The following is a 22,078-nucleotide window of genomic DNA, read 5'->3' as shown; positions in this document are numbered from 1 at the left end:
AGGAGACTGAGGCTGCAGGGTACAAAGTTCAAGGCTACCCTGGGAAACAGTGAAACCCTGTCTCAAAAACCTGAGAGTCTGATTAATTTTGCGTGTTTATTTTCAAGGTTTTTGTTTTAATTTTACAAAATTCAAGCTTAAAAGACTCACTTGGTAGCAGAAATGCTTTTACACTTCTTCACTGAAAGCCTTAAAACCTGTCATGGAAGGCTCAGGAACAAGAGTTGGGAGTCAAGAGTGCAGGTGCAGGGAGCAGGCACATACTGGGTTAGCTAACCACACTGGAGACCCTTGAGGAGCTTCATTACTGTTTGTCTGTCTCTCTACCATCCTTCTGCCTTTGCCCTTAGGCCTGCTCTGACCGAGAAGAAGGTGGCTGACCTCAGTACTCTGAACGAAGTGGGCTATCAGATCCGGATCTAGCCAGGCAAGGCCAGCAAGGCTTCTATGGTGCTCTTCTCTGCGCTTTACCCAGCAGCTTCAGGAGGAACTGCAACTTGTGGAGTTTTGATTTTGAAGGATTTACCTGGAGATAGAATCTGAGTGGGTTTTTGAAAAACTCACTGGTCAGCAGGCATGACTGGGCTGAAGTGACGGACAAACCCCTGGGTTGACTGACTCCCTCACTCAGGATCTCAAGAACAATGTTACTGCAGTTTTCTATTTTTCCATTTGCCGACTTTCCGCTTGCTTTGGACATTACGCCTCGGCTATAGTAACCGTTTGTGGAGTCCCCTCCCACTTTTGGTACAGCAGGCAGCTCAGCCAGTACCGCCGTCTTCTCAGCAATAACAAGCGAGGATGGGTGGCTTCTTTAAACAGTTGATATTACCTCAGCGTTTGGCATCAGATATGCAGTCTTAATGAGTTTTATATTCTATTTGTATTGTTTTCCTACAGGGATCTCGATGGTCTGGAGGGTTTTTGTTGTTTTTTCTGGTTCACACGTGAGATGAGATTTAAGTTATATGCAGATGCTTTAGAAGCACTGAAGTTCTGGCAATAAGGGAAACAGTGGGGTCTTGGAGTCTCTTTCCTTAAAGCATCTGCTGACAGGTTTTCTCCTAACAAGCATGTTAAGAAGCTCTAGCCCATGCTGTTGCCAACAGTTAAGCCTTTTCTGAGTCAGGCAAAAAGCACAAGAGACCATGTGTTCCTGAAAACACAGCAGTGCTGAGACTTCTCAGACAGGAGGGCAGACGTCTGGTCAGCCTTGGCTCTTAGTGGCTCCTGGTAGTTAGTGTTCTGCTGTCTTTCATGAGGGTAGACATGTTTTCCAGGAGCTTGTCTTAGGCGCCACTTCATGGCCTTAGGAGGCACTGGGGGAAGCCAGGACCTTAAGCCTGTCTTAAGGGAGGAGTTTCAGCACAGTGCTCTGCCTCAGTGTTACCCAGGCCTAGAGCACAGTGAGCCTGCCTGTGGCCACTCCAGCACAGCTTCTGCTCGCACCACGAGGAGGAAGCACAGCTTCAAGTCATTCATCTTAGTGGTCACCATGCCAACTCAGGAGAGCAGAGGCCCAGCTGCAGCTGAGTGGCTGGCCCCCAGAGTTCAGCATGCTCCCTTTTGGCTGTGACTGGGGAGCTCTAAGAAGTCAACGTCTGCTCACTAAGTCTTTGCCAGGAAAACCCTAGGGCCACAAGGAGGGCAAAGGTGTGTGCAGAAAAAAAAAAAACAAAAAAAAAAAACAAAAAAACAACCCACTCCCCACTCCAGCCAGCATTATTAATGAAAAGTTGTTTGCTTGGAAAGCTTAGTGTCCTTTATAGGACAGGACCAGGAAACTAAATCAGTGTGAGCTTCAAATTCTCAACTCAATGGCTTTCTTCAAGAATCCTGTTACTGCAGTTCAAGGTGAGTTATGGGGCCCAGGCGTGTGCTCAGAGCCTCTGGTTTGACGCCCAGCACCCGAGGAAGCCCCACCCCCCTCCACATGTCCTCACGATCCCTGTTGTCAGGGCCATGTGCACTGAAATGTTCCAAGAAGCAATCTGGTGAGTGCAGCCACCAGGCCTGTGTTCAAGGTCAGCTCACAGAGACACAGCACTGAACATCAGGACAACCTTGATGTGTGGCAACAGCAGGCAGCTGTGACACTGTCATCTAATCTCTTCCACAACCACCTGATTCTTAGGCTCTTCTTTCAAGGCAGGGTTGGTCAGAAACATTTAAAAGGCTCTTTATCACTCAATTTTACTGCCTGTAGTCACACTAAGACAGAAGCAAGCCCCAAACACCTACATTCTAATGCAATCGTTTACAGTAAGACAGCAAAAGTGAACCCAGCTTGTCTTACCTCAGACTGACCTTCTGTCTGGCAGTGATGTAGATGAAGAGGAAAACTGAGCTGACAGAAGCGAGTTTATCCTGTGCACCACGGCAAGACGCACAGAGCTGGATAAGGACGTGAGCCGACTGCTACTGACTGTGAAAGTGGCCTGGGTGCTTTCTGACATGCGGGGGGTGGGGGGGGACGGGACCGTGAGCACGCCGCCCCTTTCCATGAGTCAGCTGTTTCCTAGGGTGTCCTCAGCAGAGCGAGGTCATCAAAGGGCAGCCTTTGTAACCCCTCAGCTCACTGCAAGCCTTTCGTACACTAGACTTTTATGTACAACCTTGTACAATGTTTTTGACGTACAACTCAGATTCTTGTTTATTCTTAGACTTTGATCTGGCCAATACATTTTTAAAAAAATCTTTCAGATGAACCGTGATTGCTTTAGTGGGTATTTTTCTAAGTACATGAAGACTTGATGGTATTCCACAGAACACCACAAGTGCATGCTTCAGGCTCAAATCTCTCTCATGTGTCCACACACAGCATGGAACTGTAATAAAACTGATCTGGAAACTGAGGATTTCACGATGTTTTGTGCTGTTTTGTCCAACTGAACATACTGACCATTTTCTCTCCTCTCCCGGACTTTGTTAAGTATCACTCTATTTTCACGCGTGTCAGTCACTTGCCTCTCAGCCACATCCTAACAGATAATGACTGAAAAGGTAAGGAAAGAGTTGAGGAAGGTGACAGACCAGCATCTACAGCTCAGCACACTGACCACAAAGCCCAACAAATGTGCAAATATAATAATTTATTACAGCTTACAGATACAAAGGACTCTACGACTTACAACTTTTTTTTTAACAAAAGATTAAAAACTAGCAGATGCTCAATCCTGAAGACAAGATTTGAGTGTCTATTTTTTCGATGGCAAAGGCCCAGTAGACATCATCACACTCACCCTTTGCATTTACAACCCGGCCAGCATGAGGCTGGGGAGATGGCTCAGCCAGAGGGCCTGAGTGTGATCCCAGGACCCACGTGAAAAGCCAAGTATCCACAGCACATCTCACGAGGAAGGCAGGCAGGAGGATCTCGGAGCCTGGTTGGCCTGTCAGCTTATCTATCCTACTTTGGATGTTCCAGGCCAGCGAGAGGACCTGTCTTAAAAATAAAAGGTGGATGGCTTCAGAGGGCTCGCCGATGGCTTCTAGACACACGTGCAAGCAAACACATACCAGGCATAGGCCTTGGCCTGTGAGGGATCTGACTCCTGGAGTCAGATCCAACTTTGCTCAGTAAGTGCTGCTCTCTGTCCACAACAGTAGAAAAATAGATAATTTTTATTGGAGTTTTAAAAGCTTGTGAGAAGTATTGTGTGGCCACAAATTAACAATAAGCTAACAGCAATTTACGAATGAACTAAATCAAGGTGCTATACAGGAAATAGGCCTAAATTCACATTATATTCATCAAGATATAAAAACTTTACAAAGGTTTTTTTTTCTTTTTCTTTTTTAATTTATGTGATTATGGTGTCTTCAGACACACCAGAAGAGGGCATTACAGATGGTTGTGAGCCACCATGTGGTTGCTGGGAATTGAACTCAGGACCTCTGGAAGAGCAGTCGGTGCTCTTAACCTCTGAGCCATCTCTCCAGCCCCTTACAAAGGTTTTAATGAATGTTAGTTTGCCTACAATTATGTCTACACAAATTCAACACAATCTCCATATTAAAAAGGGGCAATTACCACTGTAATTTGATAGTGATTGTGTCTCTAACCAGGACCTGTAGCACCCCACAAAGTACTACTGAAAACTGTGGGCCGCCTCAGCACTACATTAATACTCTACATGAAAACCAGAGTGAGCCTGCTGCCTTGCTCAGTGTTCACTGGGCACTTCAGCCTGTACCTCTGAGGCAATAGTCTAGTAGACATAATAGCTAGAATAAAGGAGTTAAAATTTTAAATTACAAAAATTTACTATCTAATTTAAAACATCCTATTAGTAGTAAAACTCACTGTAAAAAACATCTATCACTGCACAGTAATGACTTAGTAAGAATGCCTGTAATCTGAATCTACTATTTTAAAAGTAGAGAAATTTCTACTTACATTTAGAATTCTACTATTCGTTGCACAGGGCGAGCTACTGGCTGGCCAGGCTGCTGTAATGCTGCATGGACAGCGAAAGCGCCACGGCGCACTGTGGCACCATGGTCCTGGAAGGAAGGCTGCTGGGCCTAAGCAGCACCTCCCACGCTGACTCCTGCTGGTAGGAGGATACGCCACTGTGGAGCTCCCCTTCCTTCCAGACCAGCTTTGATAAATTCGTACAGAATTGGCTCAGCAAATGTCGCTCCTGACCATCATTCAAGAGAAAGGAAGTGCAGGAGACGGAGGTACAACCTGGGCTCTGCTGCCTTTTGTCAATCTTTGAGACATGGGGCCTTGTGTATAGCTCTGGTCAGCCTGGGACACACAGTGATCCTCCTGCCTCTGCCAGATGCTAGGATTAAGGATGTTTGTGGATACACCTGGCCCATCTGCTTTCCTTGGGGCAATCTTTATCCAGGACAGGAGCGGACATAAAGGACTTTGGCTTTTTTTGTTTGCTTGAAGACAGGTTTCATGTAGCCCAGGCTGGCCTTGAACTTGCTATGTTGCTAAAGCTGGCTTTAGAAAGCTAATCCTCTTGCTGCCACCTTCCAAATGCTAATAAGATTATAGGTATGCACCACCATATCTCCCTAGGAGCCTTGCTCTTATGGGAATGACCTACACTTCTCAACTATTTCCATTACAAAATGTAGGTACACTCCACAGCTCAAGGTGGCAGTGATGTGGGTCAAGTATTCTCTACAACATCACATAGTCAAGCCTCCTCAGAAGCGCGGACCCCTGTGGAGGAATGACCCAGTGATTTCTAAGAACAAGCACAGGCATCTCCCAATGAAATTCAGTCTCCAGAAAAGGCATCAAGCTGAGTATTGCAGTCCTGGTAGGACCACCTGACGTACAAAAAAGCACTGACTTCCTATCTTGAGGGCCAAGGAGGTGAACTACATTTTTAAAATGCTGTCAACTTCACCAGAACTTAGAAGTCATTTACAATAACGTTCTTTAGACATCAGTTATCAGGAAAATATTTCATTAAAAAAAGTTGTAAATTTCTTTCTTCCAATCTGTTTCAAGCACATAACAGAAATCCAGAACCCCAATCACAAAAATGAACAGCATGCAAACACTTAAAATTTTCACAGCCTTTAAAAAGAATACAGACAGGAAGTTCTGTGAATGAGCAATGGTCAGAGCTCAAGCCTGAACTTGGCCAGCAAAGGCAGGTGGTCTGAGGAGTTGTGCTCATTGGGAAGGCCATTCACAGTCCACAAGTCTTGTTCTGTCAGAAGTGACAGTCTAGCTAGAAGTTTCAAGCCACCAACCAAAGCAACTTCAGCTCCTAGTTAAAAAAGCACACATTTAGTGAAACGGTCATTAAACAAGTTCTTAAAACATGAAACACTGAAACAGAACCCGAAGCCCACCAGAAAACTGAGATGAAAGTTTTTAGGGTATAGTTTTATAAAGTTATTACTGATAAACCCTTAAACAGTAGCTTCATGTTATTTATGTCAGATATTTTTCTATTTCAATTAATACCGTTTACACAGTGTAATGTAAAACTGTTAATAATGTGAGGCTGACAACAGCCCACTCTGATGTACAGAGCGAAGCCTTGCAGAGGCTGGTAAGGTGACTGAAGGTAAGATGGCATGATCTGAGCCTAGTCACTGTGCGCCCACGAGAACGCCCACGAGAACGCAAATGCTTTAGGAAGACTGGAGCTGCTGATCCCTGGCACATTCCTGCCACCTAGTGAACTCTGTAGGCATGGCAACTTCCAGACCTGACTCTCTCAACAGTAAGAGAGCAGGGCATGCTGCTGGGTTCAGTGAAACAACCTACAGACTCCGGACACTAGGTTTCCAGTTATCTCACTGCTTCCTGTTTTAAATCCTTTGACTGGCTTATACGACCTGATCTCTTGAGCTGTAACAGGGAATGTACTGCCCACTGAGTGCTCTCCCTCAGGTCTGCATGCCCAGTGTCTGCTGTGGCAGCACGACTCTGACTTGCTGACCTGTGGTTCTTCCCCACCTTACTCAGTGGCTGCCAAGGGGAAGCGGGTATGATGAAGAGTGGAGGGCAGCCGAGGACTCAGACTCTGGCTGGCACAGGGCCAACTGCGGCTGCAGTTCTGTGAGTCTGTGTTGGGGCTCGTTACTGCCTTGTTCTCTGCAGGTGTTAAGCGCTGTACAGTCATGTGACCAGTTTGTCCATCAAGCCCTACGGCTGGCCCTCCCCCTGCCTTGCTGCTTTGCTCAGTCCAGGCCCCGTGTGGTCCCCACACTCCTTACCTGGACCACGAGCAGTGTCGTCCTTCTCTGCAGAGTAGAAAATGTAGTCGACTGTTATGGCACTTCGGGAATGGCAGGTGGTCACCTCTGGGACGCCAGTGTCAGGAACATAATGGGAATAGACAGAGGACAAGCTGAAGCCATGCTGCAGATGTGAGGACACTCTAAAGTGAAGAGAAAGGGGCTTAGCATCCATCCAAGATTTCACGGAAAAATTACCTTTTCTCCCTTCCCAGACAAAGACTAGAATACTTTTTCTTTTTCAGACAAGGTCTTAACACTGTAGCCCGGCTGAGCTGGAACTTACTTCATAGCTTAGGCTCAAATCTGTAGCAATTCTTATCTCAGTTGCTTGAGTACTCGTATAGTGTAAGCCATCATGCCTGAGTTTTTTGAGAGTTTATATTGATCAGGCTATCCTCAATATCATTACATAGCCCAGGCTGGCCCCCTTTTCATACTTCTGCCTCAACAACCAGAATGTTATGATCACAAGTGTGAGTCCCACACACAGCTAGGTGAGTTTCACTTAAATGAACCATATTCCGAGTGAGGTTGTCTTTACTGATGCAGTGAATGTAAACAAAAGGCGTCTAAAACCCAGCAGATGGGGTTAAAAAGTATCAATATGCTAGTCAGATCTTAAAATAATACGTGTGAAAGCCTCCATTTACACAACAAGCATACGGTCCATACACTTCTTGGTTTTATTTCTTTTGTTAGTTTTTGAGACAGGGTTTCTCCATGTAACCCTGGCCATCCTGGAACTCACTCTGTAGACCAGGCTGACCTCAAACTTAGGAGATCTGCCCACTTCAGCCTCATGAGTGCTGGGATTAAAGGCGTGTGCCACCACTGCCTAACTTTGGTTGTGTTTTGAATGATGCTTTTAGTAGTTAGTGTGTTCAGGGCTACTCAGGCCCATTTGGACCTCTGCTGGCAAAGAAGCCACAGGCCTGTCACGATTGTGCTGCCTCAGGTCAGCTCCAGAGTAGCTCACACTCACCATTGCAAACACATGTCATGCTACTGACAGAAGGGTGAAAGATTATTTTCTAATATGTCATGAATTTTAAGAGCCATTTATGCTATAAAGGAAAATTCTATACACCATTGTTAGTTGCTGAGGGACACACGAAAATTTGGTCCTTTGGACTGGAGAGATGGCTCAGCAGTTAAGAGCACTGAATGCTCTTCCAAAGGACAGAGCAAGGTTCAATTCCCAGCACCCACACGGCAGCTCACAACTGTAACTCTGGTTCCAGTGCATCCGATATCTTCTCATAGACATACACACAGGCAAACTGTCAATGCACATGACACAACACTAAATTAAAAAAATGGCCCTTGATTTTTGTAAGCTAAGTCAATAAACACAGGTAACTCCTTAATGTCTAAAGACTTATAGAATTAATAAATGTAAAAGGTGGTGCATGCCTATAATTTCACGTGAAAAACTGGAGCTAGCCTGAGCTACACAGTGAGACACAAAAGCAAGTTAAGTCCCCTTCAAGCTGTTATCTCATTGTCAGAGTCTCAGTTTATGGACGAATGCTATGCACACCCATTTGTTACATATCTCAGGCAAAGCCAGAGTTAGGGAAGGGCACGGCAGCATACAGTGTAACTGTGGTTCTTAGGAGGCTAAGAAGGGCAAAAGGCTAAAGCTAGCCTGGGCTACACAGCTAACCCTTGTAAGAGAGCTAACTTCTCAAAACCATCATTGTTACATCACCTTTATTTGATCAATTATAGGGAACTTTTGCTATATTTAAAATGTTTATTCACTAAAAATTGCTTCTTTTCTTACTATGTCATTGATAAGAATTTTTTTTTGTCAAAACAACACATTCAAACTAAAAGTGAAAAGGATAACAATAAATTGAAGATTTGCTTCTAACGTGGTTCCTATGTTATGCTGAAAAAAAGTCCGAGTTGCAATGTAAAGTAAACATCTCAACAATTTTAAAGAGACAAGATCTAGGTCTGTCTTGATGCACTGCCATACACGTGCTGTTCAATCACAGCCCAAGCACTCAGGCTTCTTCATTCTGTTTCTGATTGATGCCAGTGCTCCTCTCGGCTACGTGGTATCTGGGTCACACTGCCTGTAGCCTGGGATCCAGTGAGTCAAGTAAGAATGAGGGTCCTACAGAAACTGGGCAGAGTCTCCCCTGTGGTCTGGGCTCTTTACACAGATAATGGCACACACTTCAGGGTTCCTAGGGCAGTCTAGGCCCACATGCTGCTTCCAGAGCATTGCCTAAAGCAGGCCGAAGCAAGAGACACTGCTTACGTAGGCACTCGGGCTCTAAACCCTCACAACCCAGGCAAGGAAATGAACCCTAGAGATGCTTGATTCTCACAGCTAAAAGGCAGCAGTCAACTTGGAATTCATGTGTATTTGTCTTAAACCCAGCAGCCTTTGCAGCATGGAATAGCACCAACTCAATTTTGGATCCAAGTGTTTTCTGAGAGACAATTTTTTTGCATTATTCAGTTAAAGTCAGGGACTGTGTCTGCTGCCTCTGGAACTCACTTGTCAGCTGGCACTGGGACCTCTGCTTTCTCCTGCTGTGCTTGAGTCACATCACTGTCTGAAAGAGCAGAGGGAATCAGATCAATCCAATGCACATACAATTCTGTTCTAGTTGCCAGAGCGTAGCTTTCCCTAGTCAGACTCATACATCTAGTTTAGATGTTTGGTTAAACATTCGATCCTAGAGCCTGTATTTGGTGGTCTACAGAACGGGGGGAAGTGCAAACAACTCTAAGGAGACATGCATGTTCCTCATGCACAGTAACGCTGAGTTTAACTTTTTAAAAAGAGTTATTTTGTGTATATGAGTTACACTGTTGCTCTCTTCAGACACACCAGAAGAGGACATCAGATCCCATTACAGATGGTTGTGAGCCACTATGTGGTTACTGGGAATTGAACTCGGGACTTCTGTAAGAATAGCCAGTGCTCTTAATCGCTGAGCCATCTCGCCAGTCCCAGAATTTCACTCTTAAAAAGGAAATTTGTAGCACATCAATAAAAAAAGAAAAAAAGAAAAAAGGACGAGCAAAGCCTTTTACATTTGTGCACATGAGTGTTCATGCCGGATACTGAGAGTCTGACATTCAGCTTTGTGACCTCAAAGGGAAGATCATCACCCAGCAGACTGCCAAAATGTACCCCACACTCACCTGTCTTTTCTACTTTGGGAACCTGCTGTGCCTCATAAACACAGTTCTGAGAGATGCCTAGGTTTGGGGGCCAAATTGGAATAGATAAAATTCTTTGTCCCCGTGAAGACTGTTCCTGGCCAGATACCTGCACAGAATGTGAACGGGCATCGTAAGTGACCAGACTTTAACTATTTATGTGATGAACCGTCTATGTTTTCCATGGGAGGTAATCAGAAATGATAAGTCGGCCCTTCACTCCGTCCACACAGTTCAGAGAGCACTCGTCATTACATGGAAATGTAAGTCTTTCACACGTGTGTTTCCTTGTGTGAACATCTAAACGTCCATGGCTTCCCACTACTACTGCCGTACTCTGTCTGCTATCTGTAACAGAGTTTCTATTGTGTCAGATGCTAAGCTCTAAAATCAACTTTAAAGCTGTCATTAAAAATTCTGTGGGTAGAGGACTTATTTTGGTTAAATGAAGGAAGCATGGAGACATACTCAGAGCCTAGTAGAAATAACTCTAAGCTGCAGAACAAAAGCATTTAGCATTACTATGTAAAGGATGACTTATATAATGACTATTAAGTTAGTGTACTTTCCACGTCCAGCATTCAGACCTCCTCCTCCCCCTTGTGAAGGGGGGCTTTCAAGTTATCCTTGTCTTCAAACTTCTCTTTCTACCTGCTAATTCCTTTAGACAGAAATCTGTCATAAGTGGAAAAGACAAAATCAAACTAAGTGAATAAAACCACGTGCTCATAATTGTGGGGATCACCACAGTTTAGTATAGAGATGTGCTAGACCCCCAGTGTTTTCACACAGCCACGCAATGACTGTCTTAACTCCGCTGATGACCATCCCCTCATTCTGATGGGCAGAGCAGCCAAAGCCCATTTCCCAACACAGATGAAATGAGCACTTACCTTTCCAATCGCAAGACCTTCATAATTTAATTTTCCTTCCTTTATGAAACTGTAGAGTGGAGAACCAGGAACAGAATTAAAGTCACCACACATGACAATGGGACAGAAGCTGCCATCTTTCTGATGGGCCACATTGGAAATCTCTGCTAGCAGCATTGCCAGCTGGGTCAGCTTAATATCACCGCGCCGTGGGTTATACAACAGATGTGTGTTAGCTATGCAGATGGATGGAGAGGCAGCACGTGGGATCTTAGGCTGCAGGAGTAAAACCAATCCAATGTTGTCTCTGTCCAACAGAGGAATATCACGGCGGCAGAACTCCACTGGGTTCACAGATAAGAGTGAGAACTTGGAATGTTTGAAGCAGATGGCACAACCATCGGGTTTCCTTCCTGTTTTCATCTTATATTCACAGTGATAACCTACAACAAATGAATTTTAAAAGAGAGACTATGTTAAACACATTTCTCCTAAGACTCTAAAGCCACGTCAGACAAAGCATGTTCTGTAAGACAGAATGCAAGGACATGTTAAACCAAAGTTAGGCTAGGATCGGGCCTAGAGTGTTTCAAATTCAGCACTGAGGAAAATAAATTCTGCAAAACCTTATCTCTGTCTGTCTTTTGGCGGGGTGGAGGTCCTATGGATGGTGGCAGGCGGGCAGGCAGGCAGGCAGGCAGGCAGGCAGGCAGGCAGGCGGGCACTCTACGATGGTTCTCCATTACCAGCCCAGGGTCTTCTGAGACAGGGACTCACTAAGGTTCTCAGGCCATCCCTGAACTTGTTATACAGTTCCAAGTGACTTGAACTCCTGGTGACAAAGCTTCTGCATCCAAATACTGGGGTTACAATGAGGCTCGCCACATCACACACTTATAACGTCAGGCAGAAACAGTCTTATATGCTTGTAATGCAAGCACTTGTAAGGAGACAGGTGAATTATAAGTTGGAACCAACCTGGGTCACACAGTAAGACCTTGCCTCAGAAAAAGTATGCCTAAGTTTCTTTACTGGCAGGTTTGTCCCTCCAACTCAGTCACAAGGACAGTAAGGTCTCAGAGTAGTTACTCTGATCTTTTTGTTCGTCTTCTCCCCACACCACTCTCTGTGGCCCACACTGCCTGAATCCATGCCACCATCAGAGCCTTTCCCCTGCTGGCTGTGCTGACAAGAATGCTCTAGGTATGGCTCCACTTTTACCTCCTCCAAATCTTTGTCTAAACTTCACCTTGTCCACTCATTTTGCTGAAAACCTAAATCTTCCCCATCTGCTTTCATTGCCTGCTGTTCACTTACACACATCTCACCAGGAATGAGGCCCGCAGTGGAGAACAAAGCTGTCCTTACTTCTAGATCAGTGTAAAGGTCAGGCAGGCACTCAGAAGGCACCGGATACATGAATGAATACCATGCAGGCACATGTTTCATGCTTCATGCCTGGACATGAGATGATTCTTAAAGCTACTTTAGCAAACAAGCCATGGTAGAGCCTCCTGTGGATTCGGTAGGTGGCCCAGTCCCTCATCTGCATGCAGCACAGACCCACAGTGGTACAGTGGCTGAATGACTCCTGAAGACATTTCCCTTTTAAGATCAGCATGGACTTTCCAGCAGAAATGCTGCAGGATTTGCTTGACATTTTGCTCCTGTTTTCAAAATGAAGAGTTATCCCAAAGGCGCTCTGGCTGAGCGGGTAAGAGTACTGGCTGCTCTTGAGGATGACCTGTTTTTAGTTCTAGTACCTACACTGTGGCTCATAACTGCATATTAACTATAATGCCACAGGATTTCCTTTTTCTGGTCTCCACAGGCTTAAGGATCATACATGGTACACAGACATACAAGCAGACAAAACACTCTTACCCGTAAAATAATAAATAAAAGTTAAAAGTTATCACCAGGGCTGGAGAGATGGCTCAATGATTAAGAGCACTTGTTCTTAAAGAGGACCCAGGTTCAGTTCCTAACACACACATGGAGGCTCACAACCATATTTAACTCCAGTTCCAGGACAGATATCTGACCCTTTCTGATCCCCAAGTCTTCAAAAATGCAGGCAAAACTTTTACACATAAAAATTAATCTTAAAGACTTTGTTTTTAATGTTATCCCCAAATATATCCTATTTTTTTTGTTTAAAAAATTATGTTTATAACAAACAATTTTGCAAGAATGAAGAATGAATCTGGCTAAAATAAACAAAGGTTACATTGTACCCAGTGATTCCAGACTTGGCCTGATCTCTGTCCCGTAATGATCTTCTTGAACTTCCTGTAGACAAAGCACCTTGAAGAAAACAGTGGCATGAATTAAAACAGAGGCAAATATGAATTCTATATAACTCTGATACAGTAGACCTCAAAGCTGCACAGATACTTTTCTTATTTTTAGAACTGATGCTATTTATTTTTATTTTTTGGCTTTTTAAGGCAGAGTTTCTCTGTGTAGCCTTGGCTATTCTGGAACTGGTCTTGAACTCAGAGATCCACACGCCTCTGCCTCCGGAGTGCTAGGATTACATGTGTGCGCCACCTCCACCCAGCCTGCCTGCCTTTTTCTTTCTTCTCTCTTTTTTGAAAAAAATAACTGCTCTCAATATTCTATATCACAAGAAATATGTTTTTAAGTATCTTATAATACACCTCAAAACCATGGTCCACACTCATATGAAATAGAATCTTACCATTCAAAATGGGCTAGTTCTTGAAAGAAATTTCTGTTTTTATATATGAAGCTATCTTTCATGAATTTCCATTCATGAATTCATTATGAATAAATTTCAGGGTTCTTTTTTAAAACAAAACCAAACCAGACTGGGTTATAATTATATAACCCAGAACAGCCTTGAACTTGGAGTGGTCCTCCTGCCTCAGCCAAGTGTCAGATTATAGACATAGCATCATACTTGGCTCAGGTCCTTTCTTTTCTTTAAAATAACTTTTGAGATTTTATTTTATGTATACAAATGTTTTACCTGGATTTCTGTGCACCATGTTTGTGAAACGACCACAGAGGCCAGAGAAGGATGTCAGATCTCTTGGAATTAGAGTTAGGGATGATTGTGAGTTGCCACGTGGCTACCCTGTGCATCCCCTTCCTAAGAAGCTGGCTTCATCCCAGTATCCCCAGCTCACCCCCTTACTCCCACCCACCCCGCAAAACACCCTACTGTTCTTTAACTGGGCATGGTGGCACATGCCTGCAATCTCAGCACCTCTTAGGTAGAGACAGGAAGACCAAGAGTTTTAGGTCATCCTAGGTAAATTTGAGACCAGTGTGAGGTATCAGAGATCCTGTCTTAAAACAAACAAAAAACCAACTGACATTCTTTAAATGCTATCATCTTATTATATAGATACATTTTTGCATAAATTACTGCAATTTCAAGCCCAGTATTTTTATTTAAAATCCTTCAGTCTGAGTCTCAAAGTTGACCAATACTTTAAAACTCTGCTCTTTGAAAAGTTGGGTGATTATTTCTATCAATGACCAACAGTGAGAAAGTCACACCTAGTTAACAGGGCTCCTTCCCCAAGAGCATGAAGTAGATAAAACTCTGCTGTGACTACACACATGCTCATCAACCACTGTCCTTGGATGAAAAGCTAATACTGCCTTTAAACACTTACATCAGCATCAAAATGTTTGATTTCCTTCAAAATATTGGGAAACCGGAAACTCCAGTGTAACACTGGGCGTCGGCAATGTCTGTAGAGGTGCGAGTTGTCCTCCAGTAACTCCTGCGAGAGTATGTTGTAAGACATCACTGAGAAGTCAAACTTATCTTCACAGTCCTCACATGTGGAGTCACCATTTCTGTCTTCTAGGTCCTTCGTTTTCTCTTTATTATGGCTACATAAATACTCCCAACTCCTTTTTATTGTTCCTGTTAAAATACATTAGACAAAATATAGCAACCAATCAAATGGGACCAGAAGCTTCCTGTATACAAATACCTTCCTACTTAAAGAAAATGCCCACACACGGAGTACACTGCTTCCCTGGGAGACGGCCGGCCACATGACACTAACTGCAAGCTGTCATCAGGTGGGCTGACAGAGTAACAAATCCATGTGCTGACTGAGGGCTACCAAATCTTTCTGAAGGCTGAAAACCTAAGACTATGTGTGGCTGCACTTTCCCATTTGTCCTGGTTAAGACTTCCATCAGTCATGCTTAGCATTCTTCAACGCAAGGAAGAGAGAGGAAGGGAGGGAGGGAGAGAGAGGAGGAGAGGGGGAGAGGGAGGAAAGGGAAGAGGGGGAAAGGGGGGGGGGGAGGGACTGCCTGAGTTGGCTTTCCAGAGATGACTTCCCACCACATTTCATTCCCTATTAAGATCATCAGCTACCTTAGCTTAGAATGCTGGTTTATACATGGATGGAGGGTAGTATAAATGACAATATGGGAACAGTGGTTAGTGTCTAAAATGTTACAAGCAGGAAGTGCAGACAGAACGACAAAAGATCAAAGGTTATAGGATGAGCCTTTTAATGCAATGTAGGTCCACCAAAACAATAGTTAGCGCGACTTTACAGAATGTAATGTAGGTACACCGGAACAACAGCTAGTGTTGGCCTTACGGAATGTTCCAGACAAACAGCAGGGCTGCTGACTGAGTGTTGCATGTAATCCCAGGAATGCACCACAGATCACACTATTCGAGGACATACAATTCTTTGAAAAAGCAATAAAAGTGGATTGAAAAAGATGAGATTTTGTAATTGAAGACAGTCCTCTACTGAGAAATTATCATCTTCTGAGGGTGCATGTATGTGTACATACACACATATGTAGTCACAGCCAGGTCTGGTGACATGTGTCTATAGTTCAGCACTCGGAAAGCTGACGTTCAGGGTTAGCCTGGCCTACAGGTACTGAGATTAAAAACCAAACCAAACCAAACCAAACAAAAACCCCAAAACAAGAACAACAAAAAAATCCCTAGATCAAACACTTATCTAGAAAGCAGGTTCAATGCCTCCTGCCAGGAAGAAAAAATAGTAACTACATATGTTCACCTTTGATCTTGGGTCTTACTATGTCACACTAGAGAGGAAGCCACGAGAACAAGAAGGGATGTTTAGTTACCCAGAAACTCAACAATGAAGACAACCTAAAGGGAAGAGAATAGCCGTGGCGATGGCCAGCTAAGCACACTGAGGGTACAGGGCAGCTTTGGCTACAGACGACCTTCCTTTAGCCCATGCAGGCTTCACTTCACTAGACTAATAATGCACAGATTTCACTAAATAAAGTCATATGGGGCTTGTCTGCTATCCTAGGAGGCTGAGGCAGGAATCACAAGAGTTTGAGGCTAGCCTGGGCTACAAGGTGAGTCCCTGTCTCCAAAACAAACCAAAACAAATCAAAAAGAAAATATATTGAAATGGTACACTTGTATGCAGAATGGAAAGGAAATATGCTACCATTTCAAAATAGCCTTCTACATTCATATTCATAATTGAAATATACATGTCCTATATGCAGCTGCCAATAAAGTATGTTATGGTAATTAGTAAAGTGTGTTATGGTAATTAGTTACCGTTTCTAAGCATCTCCCTGCTGCATGCAGGGAAGAGACAGCTGACCAGACAGAAGATAATCAGTGTGATCGATCCGTGAGGCTGGAGGGGGTGAAGGAGCTCATGATACGAGGGTGCTGAGGGAAGGGCAAGAGGAAAAGGTGGAAGGAAATGGAATCACAGAAGAGAAAAGTCTTCTGACAAGTGCAGAATTCTGCCCCAAGCAGCCCCATGCCCTTTCCTGCAGTCAATATGGGGAATCTCACCCCAAAGACTTACAATTAAGACTAATAGTACTAGCTCCACAGAGCTACACTGACAGAACCCCATTTACGGACTGGGGCGCCCCACAATGGTGAGCCATACATTGCAGTCTTTATATATAAGCAAGATGGAAGGGCTCCATCATGCTATGCAGAAGCTTTCACCCACTGTAGCACCATCCTGTCACTGCCACAGTGACATAAAAGGGAAGGTCAAGGGCACTCACCACAGCTCCACAGACGATATGTACAGAGTGGCATGTGAATGCATGAGATTACTGTGTCCTCCTTAAATAGCCAGGCCCAGTGATTACCTGTTAATGTGGTGGCTTTCACACTTGCACAGCATGTGGAGCCCTGTGGCATTGCTTTTCCTTTCATAAGGACACCAAACCTCTGCTGAGGGGAGCACAGTCCATCCCGACCAACCACAGTTGTCTTACTGAATAGTGCAAGTGTGCTCACAGGCTAGGTTCCACGGAGGACAATGTCAAAACCACTGACACAGTGAACAGTGTCTGGTCATCACACACTTCACAACATAAATTCACACTGCAGAATCTCATGTACCTTCCATGTCAGGAGGACAAGGTGACCACAGCAGAGAAGAGGGTGAGTCAGAGAGAGTGAGCACAGGTCTGAGCAGGTGTGGGGCACCTAATTAAGTCATAATTTTGTCATACAAATCCTTCAAATACCACTTTAAAGTGACAGGCAAATTAGTAATGCTGTTCTCTTGATTGGAAAGTATTAGTGAAATATCGGAAGTCACATATGTGGCTTAACGAAGAGCCTTTTCCTTATTCTCAACACCTAGGAGGAATGGACAGAGAGAGTCAGCAATCAGAAACTGTCAGTGCAGCTGTAGTTCCCTATCATTTCTGGGAAAACCTCTGCGTAGCCACTATGAAGCCAACAGTAAGTTAGGCATGTACACACAGCCTGCTTTATCTTTAACAGATATTCAAAGTAGGTGTTATTATTACTCTAGAAAACCAAGACACAGGTTCAGTGATGTCTCCGAGCTCATGCCACAGCGACAGAGTGCATACAAGGGTAGGGAGTAGCACTTTGTAAACTTTACGATGCCTGTGTAGCCTATCAAAATTCTATCTGAGAGAGCACAGAATTACCAAAAGGCTGGCGGAGAGGAGTGTGAGTTGGCCTGATCAACAGCAGACACATAATCACAAATACCTGGGTCCTTCTGAGGACCAGATTTCAACATCTCAGGCTTCTTATCTCCACGTTACAATCACATACTATACACACAGAGCTCACGCCCAGACCTTCAGCTCTGCCCAGCTTCCTATACTCCACCTGCCATGCAGCCCCTCTACAGTCTCCTCGTGAACACTAGAGTGGGTGAGAAAGGCAGTCCCCAGGTCTTGTATACCTCATTATACCCAGGATTATGTGAGACAGGAGGACAAGAGTTGTCTACAAGTAAACACAGCCTGAGAAAGGTTGACGGAATCAATAGAGTTTGTTCCACGGAGTTGGCTAAGCTATGGCTCCCTTTCTAACAGGTAACCACTGACTCCCTCAGAGTCTCTAGGATTGCGACTCGAGGACTGGTGTGTGGCTCAGTACAGAGCAAGCACAGGTGCTGGGTTCCTTGAGAAAAGGAGAAAAACATACACTTAAGATACTTACAGATGCTAATCTGGGAAATACAGATTTAACAAGCTAAAATCTTATCCTATAATGTTTTATTTATGATTGTTTCTAATAAAAGAATCCTTTTATATTATATTTTTAAATTACTATTGAAATGAGAACACAAATGAACATTTCCAGGTCAGTGACCTCCATCGCCAATCTCTACGTCATCGAGGTCTCTTTTCAAAAACGCTGTAAGATCTATTCTGAATCTTTGTGTTACCTACTTCTGTTTTCTACAATGTAATTTTATAGTCATATAGTCTACCTACTTACAGAGACTGTATAAGTCTTTTTACTGATAGTGCTTTCTACTCTGATATAAAGACATAATTAGTTGAAAATAAAGATACCAACCCTAACACAGAGCAAGTACTGGCTAAGAATAAGCACCTACACCTCTAAAACATGGAGAATGGCTTCAGGATTAGAAAGGATGGCTTCGACATGGCCTCTCATCTATGTCTATTCCCTACAAGATAAACAGCTCCTTTACCTTGGTGTTTTCTTCGTTTAGATGAGGGCTCATCTCTGTCAGAGTTCATCACGTAACGAGAGAGATGGAACAAGGATGTATTACTCAGTTGGTCAGGCCTCCAATTGTAGTACTGAAACTGAGTCCCAGACTCAAACAGAAAAGGCGGTCTACAGTTCAATGAGAAATGCCGGCTACTGAAGTATGGGTAAGGTGCCCGTGAGTAATGTCCTGGCCACCTCAGACAACTGGAAATGTGTCTGCGCCAGCAATATTTCTGCAGATCCTCCCACGGCGTGGTCCAGTCTCGACCCAAACTCTTTAGAGGATAGGGAAGCATGGAGTACCTAGAAGAAAAGACAGTCCTTGAGGTACCACTTTTTGTTCAGCTGTAGCATACGAGATCCAAATCTACTTCCTCCAGGGAGACGTCATCTCATGGTTAACTTTCCTGCTAACCCTGTGAAGGGTACAGGAAGTAGCACCCGTCTCTGACTCTCAGCATCAGTATAAACAGTAGTGGATAGTATTCTAAATCCCCAACAGGAAGAGACCAGTTAGGCTGCCAACATACCACTGCCCCCACTCCCAAAGTCAGTCCTCAATCCAACCCAGAGGGTAGCCCACTTCCACTAACACACTAGTACACAGAATACATTTCCAGCACAAAAATTCAACAAAAATAAAACCTAGAGCAAACAGAACAGTTAAATAGCAGGATGTAAGAAAAAGTTTGTCCCCTTCCAACTAGAGACTGGAATAAAAACATGCTTTGGAATAGTATTTTTATAACAAAGTTAAATTCTTCCTAAACACTGGTAAAGCTAAAAACAAAAATCAAAGGATTTGGGCTTTACAAAGCGACTTCCCTTACTAACCAATAGGTGGACACATGGTTTTCTGTCCCTTCCTCTTTCTAAGCATATAGCCTCCTGGGGGAAACTAAAAAGCATAAGGATTATTCATAAAAATCCACCTATGCAGGGCTGGAGAGATGGCTCAGTGGTTAAGAGCACTGACTGCTCTTCCAGAGATCATGAGTTCAATTCCCAGCAACAACATAGTGGCTCACAACCATCTGTAATGGGATCTGATGTCCTCTTCTGTTGTGTCTGAGGACAGCTACAATGTACTATATATAATAAATCAATCTTTAAAAAAAAATCCACCTATACTCCAAACTGATACCATTGTTATCAATTCAAGCAAAGCACACTCAGACTGTCATTCCGTGTATTTGCAGGTGCACGTGCTCTGTATGCACAGTCCTGAGGTTCACACCAGGTGTCTATTGGTCTTGATCTTATATTTGGAGCAAGATCTCTGTCTAATCTGAACTCCAACAATGAAAGTGTTTAGACTAGCAGGTCAGCTCTGGGATGCCCCTGCCCCACCCCACTCCTGAACTATGGTTATGAACGCAGGCCCTTGGCCTTATACAGCAAGCACTTAACCAACCAAGCCGTGTTCCCAGCTCCCCAAGCTTATAATTAATACACATGTTCTCTCAAGTTCTCATGAAGCACCAACTCCTTACTGCACCATCTGGCAAAATGTTAGGGTTCAGAGGGCTCGACTTCTTGGGGTTTGTGTCTCAACAACGACTATCACTAAGTTTTGCTTAAGTTGAATTAAGATTTTGTTAATGTCGAATTTCTTTATTATGCTTTTTTTCATTAGAAAAGATAGAGCTTGTTTTATGTATTTGAAACTTAAGTACTCTCAAACTACTCCCTAAATCAACCGGGCTGTAAATCTTTAAGGGCACAACATGGGCACTATTTCTTGCAATTGACTCTGAAAGTCATCCAAAGGGATTTCAGCACTTGGATCCTGTTATTTTAATTAAAAATTTCTTGAGGTGGCCCATGCCTTTGATCCCAGCACTCTGGAGGCAGAGGCTGGCAGATCTGAGTTCAAGGCCAGAGTGGTCTACAGAATGGATTCCAGGACAGTCAGAGATTCAGAGAGAAACCCTCTCTCTCTAAAACAAAACAAAACAAATCACCAAGTTCCAGACCATTCAGTACAGGCTGATATTGGTCTCCTAATCCTCCTGCCTCCACTCCCCTAGTGCTGGAGCTGTTTGTTTTCTGCCTTGAAATGTTTCCCACTGCAACCTGCACTGGGACACTTACTCTTTAGGTTGGCAGTTATTTATACCACATCCTTTTCTTGTATGACATCGAGCTTTTGAGGGCTAGAACCTCTGTATTTTCTGTAAGCCCAGTCTCCACCCACGGGCCAGGCACACAGCTGGTACTCTGAAAATGCCATAGCATAGGAACCAGGAATGGAATTAGCAGATCCCTACGGCTTATGTAACAATAGTGTGCTATTCCCCACACACGGTACGCTACACAGTTTCAAAGGTTATACAAACCATTGGAATCTTAATATCTAAGTCTTCAAAGTTTATAGGAGAAAAACATCATCAGTACATCAAATCTAAGATTCGGTGGATGCTACATGAGGTGACATTATTAGAGGCTGCATGTACTGTGGCGCTTTGAATTTTCAAGTGACTTTTTTTTTTTTAATTTTTGGAGGCGGAGTGACACGCTGTCTAATCCAGGCCAGCCTCAAATTCATGGTTATCCTCTTGGGTGTGGAGATTACGGACGTGAGGCATCACGCCCGGCTCTCAATGAATGGACTTAAAGAAAAATACCCAGGATGGAGAGAGAACTTGAATGGCGGTGAAAGTTGGCCTCCGCGTGACCGACGTGTGCGAGCCGCGGATGCTGCCCAGCCACCCCGGGGCGCGCAGCCTCCCTCCGGGCGGGGCCCCGCGCGCGGGCGGCGGCGAGCGTGGAGGAGGCCGCGCGAGGCCGGCAGGACCCCGGAGGCTGCCGCCGCCGCCGCCAGCCCGCGCGTTACCTCTCCCTGGGCGCCGCCGGGCGCGTCCCCGCTGCGGACCCTCTTCCTCCGCCTTCCTCCCGCGCCCCGCCGCCCCGCCCCGCCCCGCCCCACCGCTCCGCCCGCCCCTCCACGTCCCTCCCTCCCGCCGGCCGCTCGCAACTAACCGGCCTCGCCCCGCCACACAGCGGCCGTAGCCCCTTCTGACACAGCGCCACGTCTCCATCTTGGCTCTCTGTAAGCGCCCAACGCCCGGGCCCGCGGATGCACCTCAGCCCTGGCCACTAGCTGGGCCCTACCGGATTCCCATCACTCGGCTCCCGGCCGGCCGCTAGGCATGCTGGGAGGAGCGTCTAGCCGCAAGTCGGGTCGCCATCTTGCCTTCTGGGCAATTCCTTAAGCGCTCTACGTCGGGCATGCGCAGAACGTGCACAGACAGCCATTTCCGGGTGGGGCGGAGCTCCGGGTCTCCTCTTAATGACGCAGAAG

General features: G+C 44.8%; 2 protein-coding genes across 16 annotated transcripts in view; one reads left to right on the top strand and one right to left on the bottom strand.

The window, feature by feature from the left end:
* The window catches only part of Vash2 (vasohibin 2), a 31,469-nt gene extending 28,613 nt beyond the window's left edge, over positions 1–2,856 (top strand). For 6 of the 7 annotated variants that reach the window (XM_008769868.4, XM_006250463.5, NM_001394373.1 and 3 more), the window contains one exon: positions 351–2,855. In XM_008769868.4, the coding sequence (XP_008768090.1) occupies positions 351–423 (73 nt within the window). In that variant the 3' untranslated portion in view covers positions 424–2,855. Of the gene's footprint in view, positions 1–350 lie in introns of all 7 variants that reach the window. The other variant, NM_001401379.1, reaches the window with a different exon arrangement.
* Positions 2,857–3,072: 216 nt separating this feature from the next.
* Angel2 (angel homolog 2) lies at positions 3,073–21,986 on the bottom strand. 9 transcript variants are annotated; one of them, NM_001401388.1, is made up of 9 exons: positions 21,757–21,985; positions 18,752–19,077; positions 14,435–14,691; positions 13,022–13,091; positions 10,806–11,227; positions 9,895–10,021; positions 9,242–9,299; positions 6,703–6,866; positions 3,073–5,744 (listed from the first exon to the last, which is right to left on the bottom strand). In NM_001401388.1, the coding sequence occupies exons 1-9, from the start codon at positions 21,813–21,815 to the stop codon at positions 5,593–5,595; spliced, it is 1,635 nt and encodes a 544-aa protein (NP_001388317.1). In that variant the 5' UTR covers positions 21,816–21,985; the 3' UTR covers positions 3,073–5,592. The 9 variants fall into 9 exon arrangements, with proteins under 9 accessions (NP_001388317.1, XP_038946748.1, XP_038946749.1 ...); XM_039090820.2 differs by lacking the exon at positions 21,757–21,985 and adding an exon at positions 21,402–21,688 and having other exon boundaries at positions 3,076–5,744; XM_039090821.2 differs by lacking the exon at positions 21,757–21,985 and adding an exon at positions 21,611–21,687 and having other exon boundaries at positions 3,076–5,744.
* Positions 21,987–22,078: the final 92 nt, after the last annotated feature.

The sequence above is a fragment of the Rattus norvegicus genome, chromosome 13, assembly GCF_036323735.1.
Source record: "Rattus norvegicus strain BN/NHsdMcwi chromosome 13, GRCr8, whole genome shotgun sequence".
NCBI classification, from domain to species: Eukaryota; Metazoa; Chordata; class Mammalia; order Rodentia; family Muridae; genus Rattus; species Rattus norvegicus.
The sequence above is the reverse complement of the archived record's forward strand: the minus strand, read 5'-3'. Positions and strand labels throughout refer to the sequence as shown.